The 17073-nt window shown below is 37.8% G+C and overlaps 1 protein-coding gene across 2 annotated transcripts in view; it reads left to right on the top strand.

Moving 5' to 3' along the window:
• LOC124882290 (disks large-associated protein 2) overlaps positions 1–17073 on the top strand; it is a 132104-nt gene that overhangs the window by 50617 nt on the left and 64414 nt on the right. For both annotated transcript variants that reach the window (XM_047388593.1, XM_047388592.1), the window contains exon 2: positions 13325–14484. In XM_047388593.1, coding sequence (XP_047244549.1) covers positions 13396–14484 — 1089 coding nt within the window. In that variant the 5' untranslated portion in view covers positions 13325–13395. The remainder of the gene's footprint in view (positions 1–13324; positions 14485–17073) is intronic.

Below are 17073 nucleotides of genomic sequence, written 5' to 3'. Positions count from 1 at the left end.
TAATGGACATGAAAAGACTTCCTGGCAAAAACTTTGTCCTTTTAAGGAGAGATGCTATGAGTTTTAATGTACTTCTTATTTGTGATCAGGTTGTAACAGAGTGTGGTATGTGTGAAAATATCCAACTGTAGAGTGGAGGGACGAATATGTCTTATATGACTGAAATTTGAAAGTTGAAGTTAATTATTTTCAAACAGTAGATGGTACATGACGTGTCAAAATCACCTGTTGTTTCCTGAGGCGGTGTCAGCCTGTCAATATAACGACAGACTGGCAACGCCCCCTGCTGCTGGTTCATCGCTGGAGGATGTCATTCCAGGTAAAGGAAAGCTGGTATGCCCCCTCGTCCTGGTTCATAGCTGTGTGGGCTTGCTTTCTATTCTCCACTGCCTCCACGATCCAACGGTGATATTTGTTGTTTTCCATGCGGATGACCTTGGCCCACATAATGTGGTTTTCGCATTTGCAGTGGTCATCTATTGCTAATCATAAGATTTCCTATTCAAGTTTTCTAATGGAGGCAGTGGAGAGTAGAAAGCAAGCCCACACAACTATGAACCAGGACGAGGGGGCCTACCAGCTTTCCTTTACCTGGAATGACATCCTCCAGCAATGAGACAACAGCAGTGGGCAGTGTCAGCCTGTCATTATATTGACAGGCTGACACTGAACAACAGGTGATTTTGACACGTCACGTACCATCTAGTGACACCTCTGACGAAGACAGAAGTTTAATGCTGAAACATGTCAGGTATGTCCCTCGGGACCAAAAAATTGCGTGTCTCATAAAAAAAGAAGACTAGCTGTTTTCTTTGTTTTGGTGTGTACATATGTAATTACACTGTCACCAGAATATAATTGTATTTTAACATTGGCCAAATATTTGATACAAGTGTTAAAATAGAGGCAGAATAGGATTGCTCCAAGTATAGAGCCTTGTGGAACTCCTTCTAGAAGTATGTCAAGTGTGCATTTCTCATCTGTATATGTTGTCTGATTGGTAAATAACATTTCATCCTGCCCAGTTCTAAATCTAAACAATTTGGGAGGGTTAAAACAATCTATATGTCACACTACACACCATGTTTTTGTGATTCATTCAATAATCTTGTTAATCTACAATCATAGTCTTTACTTTTGATGCTTTTAGGTGGATGATAATACTAGTAATTTTCTTGTGCTTTTTCCAGTCTAATTTGCCTTCTACTTTGCGTTACTCTGACTTTGAATGTAATTCAAACAAATGTACAGATATTCCTCATGATCACTTTAAACTTTAATTTTATTTCTTCTGTACATTTAATAATAAACATTCTCCTCTTGTGATTCTCTGTGGAGACAAAAGAAAGCTTGTTTTTTCTATGTTAAGAGATACGTGGTTACGACAGCATCCAAGCCTTTATCCTACCATTCAAGTCAGTGGTGTGCCTGTTACTTTTCAGTAGCACTTACTGTATATCTGTATAAAGAACTTACACCCTTTTTGTGTATAAGCACCCTGAGAATTAGTCACTGGTAAAGTCAGAATTTTCGCAGTGGCTGCATGACATCCTTATGCAACTTTGCACTGAGTGGAAAGTAACTGTTCCTTACTGTAGCTTTTATGTGCTCTCTGTCTCGTTTTAGGTTTGCTTTCCTCTCTGCTGCAGTAAGACTCAGAACAGACGGAACAGAACATGACAGAACAGCCTAATTAAAAGAGTGGTGCACTTCTATATTCCCACATGTGGAAACTCTCTCCACAACCATGTCAGCACACGTTGGCACCAAGACAGATACAAAAAACATTTTTTCGAGTTGCACGACCCGTCTTTTACTCAATAGGATGGTGTTTTTCATTACAACTTAGTAGGCTTGCAATAGAGTTTGTACCAAAATTGCCATTTAATCATAGACTTTTTTTGGTACTTCACCCCCTGTTTATGCTGAATTGCAATATGAAATAATGAGCTACATGGCTGAATACATTTACTTGCTAAAGATGATTTAGGTATAAATCAAAGCGAACTAAATGTTACATGCTAAAGATGTACACCAATTGGACAGAGTCCTACCCATATATGGAGTGGGGTTTGAATAAAAAAAAAACATGTCATTGCTTTAATTGTAGGATTAAGTTATTGTTTTTGTATTTTGACTTTATAAACTGATATAAATATGTAGAAACTGTATGTACACACTGGTATGACATTTGCTCTAAGGTTATTTGCTCTTTTATTGCCTTTTTGGTAGATATTTGCCCTTGCGATTAGAGCTCATTAGAATAATTATTGATGATCCTTTATATAATGCAGGCTGAAAAAATTAATTAGCTAGTGTTATTAATTAACCAGCAGGCTTACTGACACTGAATTTAAAAAGATCTGGTAATTTATTAAGATTTTCTTTTTTTTTTTTTGCAGTACATTAAGACATTTCGTAAATATTTTCGTAAATAGTTATGGTGAAAAAATGCATTCACCCTTCTGGATCACTGTGCCAGAATAGGATAGTTTTTGTATCACTTAAAGTAGTAATTTTCCTCTTATTTCAAGTGTATTTAGTAGCTTTACAGTTTGCCTTGCTTTGATAACAGTTTATCTGGTAATAATATTGTAATACACAAACAAATGTGGGCAGTGGGCATGTGATACGTGTGGACAGCTTTAGGCTTTAAGTATGACTGTTCTAATTTTGAATTAAACTCCATCTGGAGCAACTATATCTGAGGTACCCATTATAGATAAAAATAAAGAGGGAGTGATGTCACAAAATTTGCTGTCAGTCAAATAAACTGTGGCTTTAAGTATGTTTCCCTAAAATCACTAATAATGTCACTCTGCTTACGTATTAACACAGTTCAGTTTGCCTAGTATGTTTATGGAATTACTTACCATACAAGATAAGATACCAAGCGATGATGTGGGAATAAAGAGAATCAGCTAAATAAAGAAGAATTAAGTGATCTTTCAGTTCCCTTAATCTTTTTTTTTTTTTTTTAAATGAGCCAGAAGCACTTTCTAATTGTAACTATGCTGTTAATTGGCCATGTTTTTTGCTCGATAAATGTCCAATTAGGAAATCCTCTGCTTGAGGGCTGTCATCACAGTTGAGACTGCACTGCCAAGGCACCATGCCGGTGGCGCCCGTGCTTTGGCACCCGTCCCCTCCTCCCTGACATATACAACACCAACTCAATTTTAATACACTATAGACAATTATGGCTTTAAGGTTAGGGTGGGGGAGACTCTGCTGTCAGCAAGCAGTGGGGTTTCGCACAGTCACAACTCATACACATCTGCATTCACTGAAACATTTCACATTACCACAGACCCACATGCAAACACTGTGGGGTGGAGCAGCTGGGCTCATGGGGGGCACGGCTTGGTCCTTTATTCCTCCTATCCTGCCACCTGTGCTAGGTCAGCAGGGAGTGGTGGTGTGGGTGTAGCCTGGGGGTCTCTGACGGTGCCAAGGAGAGACTGGTGGGAGGCTGCCTCCCCTTGGTGGGGTGTGGGTGCTCGGGTCACGTCCCGGTGTGGTGGGCTCACGTCTCGTGGCCTATTCCTATCGGGAATGGGTTGGGCCGGCTGTGGGCTGCAGGGGCTACACAGGGCTTAGGTGGGTATCCCTTCCTTTTGACCTCCCAGGGTCTAACTCACCAGGTGGGAATAGTAATGTGCCCTCGCTACCTTGACTACTGCTCAGTGTGTTGGGGATCTGGAGGTTCTCCCCTGCTTGGTGCCGGGGGTTGGCGGGGGCCCTGGGACACCAGGGGACTGTGTACCAGGTTTGACCTGTGTGGCGCTCCTGTGCTTCACTGACAACCTACCTCTGTGTGGGGCATATGCCTGCCCTAGGTTCATGCCATTTGTATGTCTGCCTGTGGCTGCTGCAACCTTTTAGAGCCGGCTCCACCTGTCTTTTGTCGCTCTTGGATGCGGTGTGTTTGTGGCTTTCTACTGTTCTCGTCACTCTAACAACTTTGCAGCTCCAGGTGACAGACTCATTCACATACACCCACTCAACACTAACAAACCTATTTCTACACAAACAACCACCAACCCACACACGCATACAAACACACCATACACTAACACAAATAAGCTAAATTGTTAAAGCACATACAAACATATGTTACTGTTACATCAATGTGGCCTCCCTACTTTGATGATGGATCCAGTCTTGATTTCATAAAGTTTTTCACACAATAAGGATTACATCTCGAAATATCCTTTTTGTAAAGCAAAAACTGCCCTGGGACATATAGGCAACCAACTTCCTAAAATGACAAAACATATAAAAAAAGTAAGAAATCTTTCCACATTTTTAAAATGGCTGAGGACAGCAGCTGTGACTATCTGTGTAGTGAAGTCTATGATGGCAGCTTATACTGCTTCTCCAAGGTTTCCAACACCTCGTGAAACTATCATATTAGTTGCATTATATTTCTGCAAGTAATACTTTACTAACCATGTACTTACCAAGTTCTGTGTTTTCTGGCAAGTTCATAAAAATGAATTTTATGTCCAAAACATTTATATTTTATATCAGGTAAACTAAATTAATTTTTTATATCAGGTAAACCTGATGTTGTTGAATCTGGACAATTATTAATTATTCACTAAAGCTTTGAGTATCTTTATCTTATAAGTTGTGGCTTCAAAGCTTCATCCACCTCCACGCTGATGCATCTCCCAATCTAAAAGTCACAAGACAGAAGTAAGTATTACTTGTAAATTGCAAATTAAGATATTTGTCTGAATTTACTCTGTATTTAACAGTTTTCCTTCACGAATTAATCTAATTTTCAGAGCAACATGTCGAGGTAGAACTTTTGACTTAAACATTCCTGATGTCTTAATATTCAATCTCATGTAGGTTGTACAATCTGGGTATGTTTACATACCATAGGAGGCATTACCATGGAGATTTGTTTGCATCTTCTGCAAGACCTGAATGAGAGCAAGCATTGTGCCAACCTTAAGTCTCCTACAACATTTTTTCCTCATATTGTATCATTAGCAGTGTTATACTTCACCTAATACAACAGGTGAGTGTTTGATGTAAAGGAACAGAATCAATGTGAAACGGATTAGTTTTTTCTTACCACACATTGCTACATTCTGTTGTACTTTATCAAGTTTATAGTGGAAAGTGAAGGAAAAAAGTTTTCCATGGCATCTGGTCCGCTCAATTTATTATTATTTTTATGTGTACTGATCTTATATGCATGCACGTATTTACCTATTGTACTTATACATTGCAATCATACAATCGATCTGCAGGTCTGTACTAAGGCACACAGATAAGCCTTGATGGAAAGCTCTGTGTTAGACCTTGTCTCTCGTGTGTGGGAGGCTTCACAGCCAGCAACACAGTTAGCAGTGATTGATTATGGGCTCCTTATAAGGGGTTTTCTTCCATGGAAGGGCACTGAGAAAACACAGAAAGACTATGACTGTGTCCAGGGTGTGTGCTATCACTCCATCAGCTCAGTCTGCTTTCTGAGGAGAGAACAGCAGCAGTAGGAGGGGAGTGGGTGGATATCAAAAGGTGAAAGTCAGACTCTGCTGCAGAGCTTTAACCAATGCAGTATCATTTTGTCTCAGTTGCAGGATCTAACACACTTTACACTTATGTAATACTCATAGTTTCTGCTGTTTGTATGTGTGCAAATGTATGGTTTTGAAATGTACTTTGTTGTCCCTTGCTTTCCTGTAACATTAATTGATACTATTAACCTCTGTTAACATCATTTACTCATTCATCTTCTCAGTGTTTAGGGCATCACTATATCTTTCATACGGATGTCAGGCTGTTACATAGTTTTCAGTCATATTTTCTTAACATGTAGCTAATAATTTAGCTTTTTGTAAGGGGAGAAAATACTAAAAGGCAACATTGAGCATTAACAGGTGACAGGCTTAGCAATAGCTGGGTTTCATTGCCACATTGAAAAGCTAAGAGGGACAAATCCCAGGCTACTCAAAATATATTGTTTAAGTTTAAATTTAAGCATAGTCTGACCAAGAGATTCTTGTAAAAGTATGCCAAAAGTTACACTGCATCCATCGTTTGCTCATACTGACTCTCACAGACATTAAACTGCTTTGTTGATGTAAACAGGGTTTGTTTAATTGATAGATAGTAATACTGCCTAATCATTGTACCTTTATAGTTCAACCATCTGTTGCTCAGATATTTCTTGTGCTTGTGGCATTAACTATCTGTGTATTAGTGTAAAGGATGGAGGCCTCACTTATTCCAAGTTATGCAAGCATCTTGGGGAAAAAGCGCTGGTCAGGTGCTGACTGCAGCAAAGCTTTAGCTTAATAGCCTAACGCTTTCCCAGAGAGCGGAGGAAATGGAGAGGCTTTCCCCACAACATTTTTCTTCCACACAATGACTCTAATTTCTCTCAAGTCAATGTCTCTAAATTTTATAATCGCAGAAAAATTATACACTGCATCAGGTGCTGACTGGAGCACATTATTTAAATATCCTGTTACTCATTGAGCACAATAGCTGTTGTAAAGCTGTAGGAACAGGAAAGTGCTCATTAATGTTTGGTGAACATTTAGTACAAGATGTTATGCAGACTAGAGTATTCATGAGAATGTTTTCTGACAGTAGTGTTCTCTTCAAGAATTTTTAAAATGAACAATGGCTTCTTCAAGCATTATTCTTTATATAAATCAGCTATAGAAAATTAAGTGTCAACTGCTTAAATCCCCTTAAGCAGCCAGATTAACTCTCACTTTGTGAAATAGTCTCTGTAGTAGTAGTCTCTGCTGTAAGAAATAAGGATCTGCTTTTCTCAAAAGCCCCCATGATAAAAGGGGGGGCATCCCACCTACCCATTCACTTTTTGTACCCCATTTACAGAGTTAAAATTGAAAATAGTTCAGAAAAGAAACAGGAACACATTAAATGTCCTATACTTATACATTTGGTGTGTCATCAACTGTACAGTTGTGTAGCTTAACTGATGAAAACAGTATGTCCTGAGTTTGTGGGTACCTCATGTCATAGTTAAATTTTTTTAACTGCCATATACATATAATCTTATATCACATATATGAACATTGCTGAATATTCCAAATATAAACCTACATATAGACATATATGAAATACATGAGATAGTTTCAATATATAAATTGGGGTCATAAATTAGCATACTTATATATATCCATATATTTAGCCACAAATACTTTAATATTTAGAAAATTATTTTAAGTGCATATATCACATTTTTGCATGGGGGGACAGCATCAAAAGCTGGCTTACAATCGCACTGGTTTGATGTAATTGTTAGAGACATGACATCTGTTCAAATAAACTAGTGAAACTATCTCTCAGGCAGATCAGCTGGAGGCTAAATGTGCAACAAAGATATATCATTGTATTGCTGGGAGAGTGGGAGTTATTGACCAAGACAGAGTTGAGCAAAGCTTCCTCTTCCTTGCCTCTGCCCAGAGGCGATCCAGAGTCAGCCATGTGACACAGCTCATTTTTTCTAAACAGGTTTACCATTCTGCTGGCTTTTCCTATCTTGACATCACCTCCCTCATTGGCTGAGACTGGAGCATTGGTCACTGTGTGTTAGTGCATGTTGCAGAAGGTTATAATGCATTTAATGATGGCACTGAGCACCTAGGGGACCAATTCAGTGTGTCTTACACTAAAAGCTAGTTGTTATAAGATGTGAACATTTGACTGCTCCATCTACATATTGTCACAACAGATTTGTGGCAAGCAGGCACTACTGTACCACCAACTCTCAGTATGAAGAGGAGGGTTCAGCTTTAAATTAATATTAATTAAAACAAGAACTATGATTTTGCATTTTTACTCTGTAGATCTCAAACAATATCCTACAGACATTGAACCCAACAGGAAATTTGAAAAAATATTGATATTAATGATTTTGAGAAATGCTACTGTTGTATTTTCAGACAATGAATACGGTTGTAGTAAGCTGATAGCTGTTTATATGCCTTTAATTAAAGTTTTGATTCAGAATTTTTCAGTATTTAGGATAAGCTCTGACATTATTCGGCTAAGGTTCATGATAGTTGCTGTAATAGTACAAATGGAGTGAATTCTCAGTCATTAATACACAGATAATGCATAATTAAGGTAGTTTTGGCACTAGTGTGATGTATTGCGTGCACTCAAGCAGCACCAGTGATTAAAACAGATTGCATAATATTAACAATAGTTTTAGGTCTACCACTTCTAAATGATTGACAGATTAATTAAAAGTATTTATTGTGTTCTTAATAGTTTTTCTTCATTCATATTTCTCTCCCCCCTTAGGAATATAGTGAATAGACTTTGCTCAATTTGAATTACTTGATATTAAAAACCTAATATAGGCTGAAAGATTAGTCTCTAAACAGCTAATTATGGAGAAGTCAACCCACCTTGAGATAATTTCTGTAATCAGACTCCTGTGGTGATAGCAGAAAGAAAGGCTGACATTTTTTTTCCGAGGGTGCAAACAAATGTCGTGTGGCTTTTGAATCCCTGAATCAGATGTTGTAACATTCATGATAGCATTCAGTATTATGGTATTACTGACTTTTCTTGGTTCTAAAGTATGTTTTATCCAAATTCAGTGTTACATTGAAACAAATTATTATTCATGAGTAATATTTCAACACTTTAGTAAAGGTTTGTATTAAATGTTTTCTTTTATTATTATTTTTTTTTGTTTCCTTGCAGTTTGAACTGTTGATGAATGTCAGATTAGATAACTAAGTTATCATTTTGAAAAAAATATTTTTTAATGTATATGGATATTTATATGTATTGTTATCGGCTGAAATACAAAGAGCATTCATATGAAAATGCATGTCATGCCAGGTGTTATAACTGAACCAACTTGGTGTCTTGTATGAGTAGATATGGTGATCACCCAATAGCTGTTTTTGTTATTTTCAAATCAAGACTCAGGCCTTTCTTTATTGAGTCTACATCTTCTCCCTGTAGCAGAATGGGTTTTACTCCTGTCTGTTTGTTTCCAAAGATTTGGAGGGGATAATGCTTTTGTTGAAGTAATTTTGTATGGATTTAAATGGATTTATGGTTTAACTGCTAAAAGTCATGGCTTTGTTTTCATGCCAGGGAACCTCCTTACTCCAGCCTCCTCTTGTACTCTGGAGTTAACCTTAAAAGTGCAGTTAACTTTACAACTATTCTAGTTACATATTATACAATTTTATATGTTTTAAACTATAACTGCTACAAAACTATTTTCAACTTAAATGTTGGGACACAATGGACTGCTTCTGAAGATTCTGAGAAGACAAGACTAGAGATAGATAGCAAAATGATCCCACAAAAGTCATTATATCAATGCATTGTTGCAGAAAGACTTTTACTGTTTTCAAGTTCACAAAAAACAAAAAAATATCAATGAAACATAAGATCAGTTGCATGGTGTGGCAAATTACACAGTGGTGGCAAATATGAATGAGTATCTATGCTCCAAGGCTTTCCTCTAATTTAAAGGACACACAGTTTTCTCTCAGTAAAAGATACTTAAGTCACAATACAATACATTTCAGTTTTGCAGTTAGTTTATTTCAAGTCTTGATACTTTTGCTAACAATTACATTTTGTGCGAAGACCTAAAGATTCAATACACTGATACTTTCCTAAACCTGTTCACACAGACTCCATTCAGCAAATCGAGCCATGATTTCAAGAATAATGAATCTGTACCACACTCCATGCCATTTATGTCTTCCACACCCTTTCTGATACTGAGATCTACCAAACCCCACACAGCCTTGAAAATCCAGCCACAATTCCTTTTTTAGAGATGGTTGCCATGGCAACTGTGCTTTTTTATTTTTGGCTCCTTTGAAACAGTGTGAAAGATTTAGAGATCCCAAATGTTATGTAAGATGAAGTGCTCTGCTTCAGACTGGGGTTTCCTGCTGCAGCAAACTTAATTAATTATGGCACACACTTCAGGTGCTCCAGAGTGTACCTAAGAGCCTTGATCACAACTTTTCATTTTATGAATCAAACTACAATTTCTTTGCAGGAAGCTGTAGGCACACATACTATAGTTAAAACAAGTATGTTGGACACATCCTATTGAATAGTTTTGTCACCTAGAGAGGCCTCATATCTTAATGGTTCAGTGGTGAAAATATAAAGACCTAGATGTTTGTGCTGAAGGTTAGAAACAATAACACTAACAGCAGAAATAAATCTTTAAAACATTAGATTAAAAGAAATAAACCAATCCTAATGAAATTAGACACAGGTGGGTGTAGTATTTGTTAAAATAATAGAACCTAAATTTCAACTTAAATTTTCACAATCTTGTTCAAAACCCAAACTTTCCTATCAGTATGCCAAAAGGCAAAGAGTTATATTTTATGCTAATCATGATGCAAGAAAAAACAAACTAATTAACAAAAACCCACTGCATTACAAAGTCTGAGAAGTGCCTGCAATAGCACACCAAATCATATTGAAATGATATGAAGATGAGGTTGAGCAATGAGGAAAGTGGGGAGTAGAAAGATTTTTCTCATGGTGAATGAGGTGACTTGCAAAACACTGCATGTAAAGTGAACATGTCCATTGTTGACTGGCTGCAAATCAAACACCCAGAAAATGCTTGAAAATGTTAGTTGGCTGCTAAAGTCAAAATTCAATGAATTATCAACATAATTCTTCCTGAAAATAGTCCAGTGAGCTGCCATTTGTTTCTACTATTTTTTTTTTTACATTTGCATTAATTATATCATATCCTGTCTTTTCATTACCTAAATGTTTCATGTATCGCAGACCTTTTAGGGGACTTAACTATAGTCAGCTGTAAATATTAAGTGGTGACTTGGTATAGTATGAATCATGGATCTGTAATTGGTAAATCATAGTAGGTTTCAGGCTACAGCACCCTTCACAGTTATTGGCATCTCTGGTAAATATGCGTAAAAAGTCTGCAATCCATCTTTTATATTGCAGTAGCATAATCTCACATTGGTAAACATTTGAGAAATTCAAGCTTTTACTTCTGTAATTATTTTCTGGGGTGGCAGTAGGTGTGGTGGTAGTAGTAAATGTAACTGAAACATCTTTAATGTATATTGCACTTTTATTAAATTGATTAAAATGCTATATATATGTATATATTATTAGAATGTTATTATATATGTATGTATATATATATATATATATATATACACATATATATATATATATATATATATATATATATATATATATATATATATATATATATATATACACTACTGGTCAACGCCTTTCTCATTTTACAGTTTTCTTTATGTTTAGGACTATTTACATTGTACGTAGATTCTCAATGAAGGCATCAAATCAATGAATGAACACATATGCAATTATGTAGCAAACCAAAAATTATGAAATAACTTTAAATATGTTAAATGTTATAATCCTTAAAGTAGCCGCCTTTCGCTCTAATGACAGAAATATTAACCTCTGGTCGTCTCTCAATAAACATCTGGGAAGTTCTTGGAAAACCATTTTATTTCACACTTTTTGTTTACTACATAATTCCTTGTGTGTTCATTCACAGGTTTTTTTTTTGTCTCTGGTGAGAATCTACATTTTAATTTGTCATGAAAATAAAGAGACCCATTAAGTGACAAAAGCGTTCTGAAACTTTTGACCGGTGGTGTATATAATATCAGTAGTGTGGGATCAAAGTGTTCGGCTACATTATAACTGGGAACATTACTTTTTGGTGATGTGACAGTTTCATTTATTTAATTATGTATCTTTTCTTACTCAACGATTAATTGGTCACCTGAGAAAGAAATTTCAGTGCTCCATGTGTTCCCCCACCTGGTTGGACAATTATTAGCAATATTCATCAGACAGCAAGTAAGACTGTTTCAAGCATCCCCAAGTAAGAGATGCATTTGCACGGTATTGGGGGAGAAACTGATTTAAGCATGTTTCATGTTTTTCCTATTTGTGGATAATAGCTCTCGCTATGTTTTTTTTTGAAGTTCCAGAAGTTTTACCCATAATGCTTTCCAGACCAATGGATGTTAAATTAGTTTGTTTCTCATCTGTTCTTTAGATAAGGGCATGATATGTTACGTTTGGAGGTCCATAATGCCTACTTCATGTTATTCCACAGGTTCTATTTCAGTGATGTTTAGATTATTCATGTTTGGCAGATCGGGGTTTTATGAATATGTAAAAAATTTCTTAAAATTAATTATTTTAAAAAACAGCTTATTCATGAAACTACACAAACCTTTCTGCATTTAATCTTCTACAAAAATGGTTTAAGTTGGAAAAGATAGCTTCTACCTTTAAATACTAACCTTACATTTGTTACTTGTTTATTACAACAATGTTTCTGATGGTTTGAAATTTAGACTCCCATATTCTTCTACTCTTAACCATCAATGTGTCTGCACTGAAAGACTCTAGTCAGATACTGACTTGCTTTGGGTCATTTAGGCTTAATTGAGACACTGGAGTTTCTATTGCTTCAAATTTTATTTTATTGTGAAAAGATAAATAAATCGACCGAATCAGTAGATAATAATTAATTAAAGCATTCTATATAAGACATGAGATAAGCAAGGAATATTAACTACGGTGTAATTGTCTTGTAAACAGAAAACAAAGGACCAGTTTCTTTGTGTCTGAGTCAAACAAGGAACAATTTAATAATCTCTGATCTATGTTTTACTAGCAATGTTATTATGCTTTTTTGTTGCCTGAAATCTATTTCAATCTCTTTAACTTACCAATATCCTTTTATAATTACATTCTCAATAAATGCATTATTGCTGTCTTGTTCTTATCCTGTTGGCCTACATAAAATACTCCATGTGGATGTTTCAAATGGAAAATAATACATCCAACTATTACTGAAACCACTACATTTTGTCAAGGCACAAAATAGTAAATGTGTTCATAAAATGTATTTTCTTTGAGTTTCAGAGTTAATGCATATTTGCATTGTAGAGTTGACAGAAAAGTTCTCATTGAACCCAACTATGACTAAACACCAATGTTTGCTTCATTAGCAGTTTACATTTTGATACTGATTATTTAGGATTATAATTTTTTATTGGAACTCAATATACTCCCAAGTGTTGATAACGTGTAGATTACTAAAGATTATCTAAAATGTACATTACCTGGATAAAAGAAACTAATTGTATATGTATGAGACTTACTGTCAGATGGGTGTAAAGAATCACAGTAATAATACAATGTTGTTTGTTTTAAATGGAAAAGCAATTTTACAGCAATTCTTATTCACAAAATTTAATGTTTTTGTCTCCCTCCTTTCTCTTCTTTGCAACAGACCAGAGGTTTACATCTTGGTCCCCACCTCGGAAGATAAATGAAGGCAGACATCTCCCTCCTGCCAGGAACATGAAGGGCTTATCAGGCAGTCGTTCCCAGCATCATATTCCTTTACCTCATGGTTTGGACTACGATCCCCATGTTCATGATTTCCATGGCCACCATGGCTCTGACTCCCGCCACCCTTCATACCTGCTCAGCCCTACAGAGAGCTGCCCCGTGGACTTCCACCACCGGTACTCACCCCGAAGCTCCATCCACTCAGACTGCATGATGATGTCTCCTGTCATGATGCCCCCACCTGCAGCATCTGAACACATCTCCAGCAGCACCTTCCCCAGAATGCACTACAGCTCTCAGTATTATGACTCAGCTACACGGGAAGACTGCGCTGCCATCACGGCTTCTGCCACCTCACCGGCTGTTGCTGCTGCAGCAGCCGCAGCCGCTGCCTCTTCCCACCACGCCGGCACTAAAAGCAATCGCCTTCCAGCTAATCTGTTAGACCAGTTTGAGAAACAACTGCCCCTGCACCGCGACGGCTTCCACACGCTACAGTATCAGCGCACCTCCACAACCACTGAGCAACGCAGCGAGAGTCCTGGCCGCATCAGACACCTCGTTCATTCTGTTCAGAAACTCTTCACCAAGTCCCACTCCTTAGAGGGGTCATCCAAGATGAATGGCACAAAAGCAGATGTTGTAGGAGGTGGAGGAGGAGCAGGGTCTTACTACCATCATGGTCACCACTCCACCAAACATGGCAGCAAGAGAAGCAAAAGTAAAGAACGTAAGCACCGTTCTGGAGGTTGGTGGAGCTCCGATGACAACTTGGACAGTGACAGCACCTACCGCACACCTAGTGTGATGTCGAGACACTACGGGGAAAATGTCAGCCACTGCTACCCAGAATCCATGCACAGTCACCACTTTGGACAAATGTCGCTCAAGGGCTCCAAGAGTAACAATGATGTCAAGTGCTCAGCCTGTGAAAGCATGGCCACGGCACCTGAGGGCAAATTCATGAAGAGGAGCTCTTGGTCGACACTAACAGTCAGCCAAGCCAAGGAGGCCTATAGGAAGTCATCGCTTAATTTAGAGAAACCCATGATGCACACAGACCTTAAAACATCATCACGAGCATGTCACTACCTTCAGGTAAGAGGGCCTTTACTTACCATAATTGATTTTCATAGTAGATATAGTGGCGCTTTAGTGGATGGAAGTGTCGTGATCTTTGTGTCTAAAACTTCATCAATAATAAAACGTTTATGTTTCCATAATTATCGTCATCGTTGCTTCCGCTTCACCTCGGACCGGGTTGTGGGGGCAGCAGATTCAGTAGAGACACCCAGACTTCCCCCTCCCCAGACACCTCCTCCAGCTCCTCTGGGGGGAGCCCAAGGCATTCCCAGGCCAGCCGAGAGACATAGTCCCTCCAGCGTGTCCTGGAGCTTGTCCTGGGCCTCCTCCCGGTGGGATGTGCCTGGAGCACCTCCCGAGGGAGGCGTCCAGGAGGCATCCAGTATAGATGCCCGAGCCACCTCAACTGGCTACTCTCGATGTGGAGGAGCAGCGGCTCTACTCCGAGCCCCTCCCAGATGGCCGAGCTCCTCACCCTATCTCTAAGGGAGTGCCCGGCCACCATACAGAGGAAGTTCATTTCGGCCACTTGTATCCGGGATCTTGTTTTTTTGGTCATGACCCAAAGTTCATGGCCATAGGTGAGGGTAGGAATGTAGACCGACTTGTAAATCGAGAGCTTCGCTTTTCGGTTCAGCTCTCTCTTCATCACAGCACAGTGTCCCCATTACTGCGGCAACCGCAGCGATCTGTCTGTCAATCTCCCGTTCCAATCCCTCACTCGTAAACAAGACCCCAAGATACTTGAACTCCTCCACTTGAGGCAGGAACTCCCCTCCGACCTGAAGAAGACAAGCCACCCTTTTTTTTTGTTTCCATAAATATTTAGAAGAAATCAGGATTTGTGGACCTAAAACCAGTCAGAGTCAGTCACAATTAGGCTTTTGATGATAAAGAATCGTAGTGTAATTCTTTATTAAATTAATCACTCGTATATACAGTAAAATAACACATTATATTTTATCAGTAAATGATTTGTATTAGTTTTGTGATTGCATAGAGCTTAGCTGACTCACCATTGATGTTCAGGATGCTGCAGTCTCTCCTACCTGATTTTTGTAATGGTGAGAAATATTTTGTCCGCACCAAATATTCAGCAAGACAGCGTTATTATCCTGCTCCAACACTGATTTACTACATTTAGGAAAGATACTATCGTGTTTTAAAAGTGCAGTGCCTCAGACTTGCATAGATATGATATCTGACTAGATGTCTGACTAAACACAAACAGCTGCACTTTTTAGCAAACTCCCATCTGGTTCCTGCAGAGGATGATTTCAATAGAGCACTTTACTGAAATGCCAGCCTACTATTAGCATGTTTATTTAGTGTTTTGATATGACTCAATAATTTTTAGGGACATTTTTTTTTTCAATGTGATTCTAGTTAATCATTTGTGGAAAAAACATACAGAAAAAGTTGTTCTCAATGTTTAATTAACTTAGGATATTGTTTGGCCATTGTAAAATTAAGCATCACAATTGTCAAATGCCACGTATATCACATATGTTTGCAACTGACACAGAAGAGACACCGCTTGAACTCAGGTTTTACTGCAACAAACGAATAATGACATTATGTCACGCTACGCTGTGGTATCTTCACGAATAATCATTCACTTACCTTGGCATGCTGGATAGATGAAGCTGAATGTGACACTGACAGCATGACCTGCTTTCTGATTAACATGGCTAATAATTATCTGACCATTTAATGGCTTTTACAAACTTTTGAAATGTTATTTTCAGGCAGTCGGTTAGGTCATTAGTATGAAAAACACACATGACATCATGGAAAAGTAACCTACTTTCTACTCATGCAGCAGAACACTGTCAATTCCACACCCTTGATCTTAAATCAAATGTACCATTTATATCAAAAGCTTATCAAAAGCAATACATATACTTTAAAAACATGAAAGGACTTAAAGTTCCACACAATCTCTTTCCCTTCCTCATGCTCAGACCCATGTAATACGTGTTTTTGAAAATGCCAGCATACTTGGTAACAGTGTGAGAGCTTTTTACGGAATAATGTGCAAGGCCTAAAATTCAGTTTTACAGATCAGAAAAGTACTGAAACGAATGTAACATTTTACATAGTTTTGCTTTTTCACTTACTGACTGAATGCACATTCAGAGTCTATTTTGAGGTTGAAGTAGACCTGTTGTTCTTAAACTGGGTCTAAAATGCCAATCAACACACTAAACTGTCTTATTTAATATTGTTTTTGGATAAAAAAGTCCACAACTTATGGTTTAGAAATAGGGCTGGTTTAAGTTAATGTTGATGTAATAAAGGAAGTGTTATGATATGGTTTAGTGAAAGAGTGAGGTAAAGCAGCATACTTTAATAATAAAATAAGCAGAACTTTCAAAATGGTCTTGCACATGGAGAATAAAACATGGAGCATGAGCAGATAGTCTACACTGACATGGAAAAGAGTCAAAACAGAAGTCAAACACAAGAATCCAGCAGTGAACAATGAGAACCAGTAAGTATATATTCTAACACAGGGGAGGAAAATGACAAATAAACCAGAAGTGTGATAAATAAAGGGAAATGGGGAGCAGCTGAGGCAGAGAGAAGGCAGAGTAGTGGAAG

The sequence above is a fragment of the Girardinichthys multiradiatus genome, chromosome 15, assembly GCF_021462225.1.
Source record: "Girardinichthys multiradiatus isolate DD_20200921_A chromosome 15, DD_fGirMul_XY1, whole genome shotgun sequence".
Taxonomy (NCBI): domain Eukaryota; kingdom Metazoa; phylum Chordata; class Actinopteri; order Cyprinodontiformes; family Goodeidae; genus Girardinichthys; species Girardinichthys multiradiatus.
This window is presented reverse-complemented; position numbering and strand designations above follow the sequence as displayed.